At 33.6% G+C, this 7731-nt stretch overlaps 1 protein-coding gene across 1 annotated transcript; it reads left to right on the top strand.

Annotated features, from left to right (window-relative positions):
- The first annotated feature begins 216 nt into the window (after nt 1-216).
- Nucleotides 217-2233, top strand: LOC135131984 (zinc finger protein 142-like). Its single transcript, XM_064059883.1, has 2 exons — nt 217-370; nt 426-2233. Exon 2 carries the CDS (start codon nt 446-448, stop codon nt 2168-2170), a length of 1725 nt encoding a protein of 574 aa, XP_063915953.1. The 5' UTR covers nt 217-370; nt 426-445; the 3' UTR covers nt 2171-2233.
- The last annotated feature ends 5498 nt before the right edge of the window (nt 2234-7731 follow it).

Genomic DNA, 7731 nt, shown 5'->3' with positions numbered 1-7731 from the left:
TCTATGAACGCATTTTCTAAAAATCTTCATACCACAGTTTTTTTTCTAGAAACTTGTCGCCCGATGTAAAACTTGAAGGCAGATTGATGATCACCACGAACTAACCTTAGTAAAACCTACCTTTTCCATTTCATTTCTTCAATAAAATCAAATGTAGCCCAAGCCGGGGACTAATTTTTCATTTATTTTATTGTTTCATTACTTGCTCTACTGTGGCAACTGTCACTCTCAATTTTGAGCCACCGCGCAACAAAAATTAGAAATAGGACATGTGGCAACTTCCTGCCCCGTGTACAACCACAACAACCCACAAAAAATAATCCAAAATATGAAAATACCGACAAAAACTAAGCCTCGTCACGATACGAAGGTACCCCCAAGCTGTCATAACCTCACTTTTGCGTTTAACAATTTGCAAATTGTAGACGATTCTAATCGACTAAGAATGGCCCACGAGCGCTACTCTCCACCCGAAATCAAAATCGCTCAAATCAGCCTCTGGGATAGCCTCCAGCGATGCAATCAGTGCCAGTTCATGGCCGACACAAAAGTCAGTCTTGAAGATCACATTCAAAAGTTCCACCCGAAAGTGTGGTTCAGTTGCGCCCTGTCAACACTTGAACTGTACAAATGCAGTAAATGCGGCTTTGAAACAAGTGTAGTCGTCGATTTTCATAAACACAGGCAGCAACATAGCACTGGAGGAAAGTTAGATGGTTGTTTACAAGACCATCAGAGTTACAACTGTCGCAATTGCCATTTTCAAACGTATTCTCAGTTGGTGTTTTTAAAACACGCGTACTGGGCTTGTCGTACCATTAAAAACAGGAAGTGGGGAAGATTCAAGTGTTCTCGGTGTAGTTTTATTACAATTAGTAGAAAGTCGCTACGATGGCACAAACTGTATAAACATACAGTTCTCAGAAACGTGGAGTGGGTGCAGTGTAACGAGTGCAACTACAGAACTAAGTTTAAACACCTTTTGATTAAACACAAAATTAATAAACATAGGGTTAAAAGTGATGTGCTAAAGTGTGATTATTGTATGTTTAAAACGTCACACTATTATGACTTGTGTAAACATATACGGACTAAACATTTACCAGCCTTGTCAACTACTTTGTATCAGTGTAGATACTGCATGTTCCAGACTAAATGGAAGTCCTATTTGAAAAAACACGTTCTGTCACATCAAATTCCTAAAAATATCAAATGGTTTGAATGTGCACAGTGCATGTTTAAGACTCGTTACGAAGGTTATTTCAAGCGCCACCTCCAGAACCACGGCGCCGACGTAGAAATCACCTGGTTAAAATGTGAGCAGTGTTCCTACCAAGCTAACCACCCCACGAGTTTACAAAGACACATCCTTGAAGGTCACCGTCCCGAAAACATCGAGTGGTTAGACTGTGACCAGTGCTCCTACCGAGCTAAGTGGAAATTCCTCCTTAAAAAACACATCCTAGTAAAACACACCGCCTACGAAGACATCCAGTGGTACTTCTGCGACAAGTGCCCCTTCAAAACTAAATGGAAACCCAACCTCACCACCCACTCCCAAAAAAAACACACCAACCCTGAAGATTTCATCGCCTGTCAACAATGTCCGTTCAAAACCATCTCCAAACACATGTTAAACCGCCACATCCAAAGCGAACACACCCCCATCGAAGACATGAAGTACTTCAAGTGCGACCATTGCACGTACAAGGCGAAATTTAGGGCCTATTTGAAAAAGCACGTGCAGAATATGCACACAGCTCCGGAGGATATCAACTGGTTTTGTTGCGAAGAGTGCGACTATAAGACGAAGCGCAAACCGGATTTGAATAATCACGTGCGGTTGAAGCATTCAGAGGTGTCTAGGGTCACTCTGTTCAAGTGTGAGCAGTGTCGGTATATTACTAAGCGGAAGTACCATTTGCAGAATCACGTTTTGGCTAAACATACTGAGTCTAAAGATGTTAAGTGGTTTCAGTGCGAGTTTTGCCCCTATAGGGCTAAGTTTAGCGTTAACTTGAAGAGGCACGTGGAGAGTAACCATAGTACTCCGGAGGATGTTAAATGGTTGAGGTGTGAGCGGTGCTCGTACAAAACTAGGTGGAAAAGGTGCTTGAAGATACATTTGGCGAACCACGAAATGAGAAATGAGGTGGATGTAGATGTTTGATTTATGTATTTGTTGTTTTTGATGTTTGGAGGATTATAATGATGTTGAATAAAGTGTAATATTGATTGAGTCAAAATTGTCCTTTTTTTTGTTTGTTTGTTGAACAAAGTGTGTGAAGATGGTGTAATTTCATGCACTCCGATTATTAAATACATCCCTTCAAAACATATTTAGCATATCTTTTTTATTAATCATAAAAAACGCAGAATTATATTAGTGTATTCTTGGTTATGCAACCAAGAATACACTACTAATTTTATAAATTTTCAACCCGAAGAAAACTATACTAGACAATGTAGGTATAACAAAGCCAATGACCAACAAAGAGTTAAAAGTCTCTAGTTTGACCCTTTTTTGCCAAAGTTCTGTTAATTAGTAACGCTATTCTACGACTAACACAATGGCCCGAACGCACCATGTGACTTTTTCATAACCTCAAATTCCCTTTTGTTTTTGTGCGTCAGCTTCACTAAACTTATTTCCCAATTTAAAACCGCAAAATGGTAAAAAACTCGAGCAGAGAAGGCAGTGGAACTTTAATTACACCCAAATTGTACATCTTCTTTCTGTTTTTTTTACGGATCGTAAATGTCATAATGTAATTAAATTAAAATTTGTTCTTGATTATCTCAAAAATCGTCAAAATTTTCAGTTGGAGATCAAGTACAACAAAAAATTCCACATCATCTCTATTTTCGTCGTAAGCAAATTGTTTCCACAAAAGTCATCTATACAACTCAACTTTCAAAAGATATTCCATTATAATAAAAATAAAAGTTCCCCGCCCACCCACCCATCTTTTAATTCAAAATTTATAACAAAAAGAAAAACTCCTTTGCATGAAATTTTTCTAAACAAAAACCCTTTATTTAGGAAAAAAAGTAACATTATCTTTGATTTCTTGTATAGGTAATCGAATTTTTGAGTTCATTAGACATTAAAAACTTCCATAAAGATATCTCATTATAACAAAAATAAAAGTTCCCCGCCCACCCACCCATCTTTTAATCCAATGTCTACAAAATCGAGAAAAACTCCTTTTCATGAAATTTTTCTAAACAAAAGCCCTTTATTTAGGAAAAAAAAAAGTAACACAATTATTGATTTGTGGTATAGGTAATTGAATTTTTGAGTTCAGTAGACATTTAAAAAAAAATTGTTAAAAGGGAAAATTTATCTTCTCATTACAAAATAAATTATGTATTTTCTTGAATGTTGAGATCTTGAGGTTGTCAAAGCTAAAAAATTACAATTCTGGGCTTTCTAAACACGATCAATGTGAAAAAATGTGCCACAGTTAGGCGTCGTTTTTATTTAATTTTTCAAAAATTCGCCAAAATTTTGTAAATTTTGAAAACTGATTTTTGTTACGGATCGTAAATGTCATAATGTATTTACCTATACACTGTTGACACTAAAAAGTGAAGGACCTGCTTTGAAATTTGTTCTTGATTATCTCAAAAATCGTCAAAATTTTCAGTTGGAGATCAAGTACAACAAAAAATTCCACACCTTCTCTACTTTCGTCGTAAGCAAATTGTTTCCAGAAAAGTCATCTATACAACTCAACTTTCATAAAGATATTTATTCCATTATAATAAAAATAAAAGTTCCCCGCCCACCCACCCATGTTTTAATTCGAAATTTCTAACAAAAAGAAAAACTCCTTTCCATGAAATTTTTCTAAACAAAAACCCTTTATCTAGGAAAAAAAGTAATATAATAATTGATTTCTTGTATAGGTAATCGAATTTTTGAGTTCATTAGACATTAAAAACTTCCATAAAGATATCTCATTATAACAAAAATAAAAGTTCCCCGCCCACCCACCCATCTTTTAATCCGAAGTTCACAACAGAAAGGAAATCTCCTTTCCATGAAACTTTTCTAAATAAAAATCCCTTTATTTAGGAAAAAAAGTAACATAATCATTGATTTCTTGTGTAGGCAATCGAATTTTTGAGTTCATTAGATATTGAAAAATTTTTTGATGAAAGGAAAACTAATCTTCTCATTACAAAAAAAAAATATGTATTTTTTTGTATATTGAGATCTTGAAGTTGTCAAAGCTAAAAAATAACACTTCTGGACTTTCTAAACAAGATCAGTTTCAAAAAATGTGCAACAATTGGGCGTCATTTTCATTTAATTTTTCAGAAATTCGTCAAAATTGTATTAATATTAAAAACTGTTTGTTGCTACAAACCGTAAATGTCATAACGTATGTACCTAAACACTGTTAACACGAAAAAAAATGCTAAAGACCTGCTTTGATATTTGATATTTGATTATCTCAAAAATCGCCAAAATTTTTAGTTAGAGATCAAGTACTAAAAAAGAGTCGACATTTTTTCTATCTTCGTTGTAAGCAAATTATTTCCAGATCCGTCATCTATAAAACTCAACTTCCATAAAGATATTTCGTTATAATAAAAATAAAAGTACCCCACCCACCCACCCATCTTTTAATCCGAAGTTCACAACAGAAAGCAAATCTCCTTTCCATGAAATTTTTCTAAATAAAAGTCCCTTTATTTAGGAAAAAAAAAATAACACAATCATTGATTCCTTGTGTAGGCAATCGAATATTTGAGTTCATTAGATATTGAAAAATTTTTTGATGAAAGGAAAACTAATCTTCTCATTACAAAAAAAAAAAAAAATTATGGATTTTCGTGTACGTTGAGATCTTGAAGTTGTCAAAGCTAAAAAATAACACTTCTGGACTTTCTAAACAAGATCAGTTTCAAAAAATGTGCCACAATTGGGCGGAATTTTTATTTAATTTTTCAAAAATTCGTCAAAATTTTATTAATCTTAAAAACTGTTTGTTGCTACAACCCGTAAATGTCATAACGTATGTACCTAAACACTGTTAACACAAAAAAAAATGAAAGACCTGCTTTGATATTTGAAATTGATTATCTCAAAAATCGCCAAAATTTTTTGTTAGAGATCAAGTACTAAAAAAGAGTCGACATTTTTTCTATCTTCGTTGTAAGCAAATTATTTCCAGATCCGTCATCTATAAAACTCAACTTCTATAAAGATATTTCGTTATAATAAAAATAAAAGTACCCCGCCCACCCACCCATGTTTTAATCCGAAGTTCACAACAGAAAGGAAATCTCCTTTCCATGAAATTTTTCTAAATAAAAGTCCCTTTATTTAGGAAAAAAAAGTAACATAATCATTGATTTCTTGTGTAGGCAATCGAATTTTTGAGTTCATTAGGTATTGAAAATTTTTTTGATGAAAGGAAAACTAATCTTCTCATTACAAAAAAAAAAAAATGATGGATTTTTGTGTACGTTGAGATCTTGAAGTTGTCAAAGCTAAAAAATAACACTTCTGGACTTTCTAAACAACATCAGCTTCAAAAAATGTGCCGCAAAAGGGCGTCATTTTTATTTAATTTTTCAAAAATTCGTCAGAATTGTATTAATCTTAAAAACTAACGTATGTACCTAAACACTGTTAACACAAAAAAAATGAAAGACCTGCTTTGAAATTTTATATTGATTATCTCAAAAATCGCCAAATTTTTTTGTTAGAGATCAAGTACTAAAAAAGAGTCGACATTTTTTCTATCTTCGTTGTAAGCAAATTATTTCCAGATACGTCATCTATAAAACTCAACTTCCATAAAGGTATTTCGTTATAATAAAAATAAAAGTACCCCGCCCACCCACCCATGTTTTAATCCGAAGTTCACAACAGAAAGGAAATCTCCTTTCCATGAAATTTTTCTAAATAAAAGTCCCTTTATTTAGGAAAAAAAAGTAACATAATCATTGATTCCTTGTGTAGGCATTTAATTTTTCAAAAATTCGTCAAAATTGTATTAATCTTAAAAACTGTTTGTTGCTACAAACCGTAAATGTCATAACATATTTACCTAAACACTTAACAGCAAAAAAATGAAAGACCTGCTTTGAAATTTGATAACTATTATTTAAAAAATCGCCAAAATTTTCAGTTGGAGATCAAGTACTAAAAAAAAGTCTACATCTTATGTATCTTCGGCGTAATTAAATGATTTACAGATCGGTCATCTTATCTGTAAAACTCAACTTCCATAAAGATATTTCATTATAATAAAAATAAAATGGATTTTGCAATTAAACTCCGCCTCCCGGTCTGACCACGAATGAAAATTCGTCATGACAAAGATCAGGGGGGATATAGGTGGGGCTTAATCTTTGGGTTTCCTTTTTTACTTAATACATATAGTTTTCTTTGAACAACCCGATGATTGAAGAATTTGTGTAGCATAGTAATTTCTTGTAGCAAAATAAGGATTTTGCAATTAAACTCTGCCCCTAAGTCTGATTACGAATGAAAAATTCATCACAATTGTGACAGGGTGGGCGGGCGGGGCTTTTATTTTGCCTTTTTTTCGAAATATGTCTAGTTTTCTTTTCACAACAATAATCTTAAAACATGTTTAAAATAGTACATTATTGTAGGGAAATATGGATTGTGCAATTAAGCTCCGCCCAAGGTCTGACAACAAATGAAAAATTCATCACAATTGAGATAAGGGGCGGGTGTGGGTGTGACTTAATCTTTTGCTTTCTTTTTTAATTAATACATATACTTAGTTCTCTTTGAACAACACGGGTACTGAAGAATATTTTTCGCATGGTAATTTCTCGTAAGAAAATAAGGATTTTGCAATTAAGCTCTGCTTCCCGACTCACGACGAATAAAAAAATCATCACAATTGAGATAGGGCGGATGGGCGGGGCTTATAGTTTGTACTAAAGACAAAAATAGCACAGCACCAACTTACAAAAAAAAAAAAGAATAGAGACGACTGCCAGTTTAGGATGAAAATTCACATCAGTTATGAAATAAATGTGATTAGAAGGTGGAAGAGGGATTAAGACTTGACATCACTAAATTTCAATTTGACAATCATGTGTGCCACCATTTAAAACAGGGTGGGTGGGCGGGGCATCATTTTTTTTATAAAAATAGCACAGTACCGACTTACAAAATAAAAATAGGGGAGACTGCCATTTTAGGGTGAAAATTCAGATCTGTTATGGAATAAACGCGATTAGAAGATGGCAGATAGATTAAGACTTGACACCACTACTGTTCAATTTCACAATCATGTGTGCCACCATAAAAAAAAATGCGTGGGCGGGAATCATATTTTTTTATAAAAATGGCACTGCACCGACTTACAAAAAAAAAGAATAGGGATGACTGCCATTTTAGGGTTAAATTCACATCAGTTATGGAATAAACGTGATTAGAAGATGGCAGAAGATTCGACACCACTATTTTTCAATTTGACAGTCATGTGTGCCACTATAAAAAACAGGGTGGGTGGGCGGGACACGTTATTTTTTACAAAAATAGCACAGTACCAACTTACAAAAAAAAAAAATAGAGACAATAGCACAGTACCAATTTATAAAAAAAAAAAAATAGAGATGACTGCCATTTTAGGGTGAAAATTCGACACTGTTTTTAATTCACACATCCTAGTTATCAGTTATAAACGAAATGTGATTAGTAGATGGTGTCTACTGACTTGATAGCATAAA

Source organism: Zophobas morio, unplaced genomic scaffold (assembly GCF_036711695.1).
Source record: "Zophobas morio isolate AGI-343-1 ecotype UQ-CSIRO unplaced genomic scaffold, CSIRO_AGI_Zmor_V1 ptg000021l, whole genome shotgun sequence".
Classification (NCBI taxonomy): domain Eukaryota; kingdom Metazoa; phylum Arthropoda; class Insecta; order Coleoptera; family Tenebrionidae; genus Zophobas; species Zophobas morio.
The sequence above is the reverse complement of the archived record's forward strand: the minus strand, read 5'-3'. Positions and strand labels throughout refer to the sequence as shown.

Bases quoted from the DNA above. Each gene is read 5' to 3' on its own strand.
- LOC135131984 (XM_064059883.1), top strand. From the start codon at position 446: ATGGCCCACGAGCGCTACTCTCCACCCGAAATCAAAATCGCTCAAATC.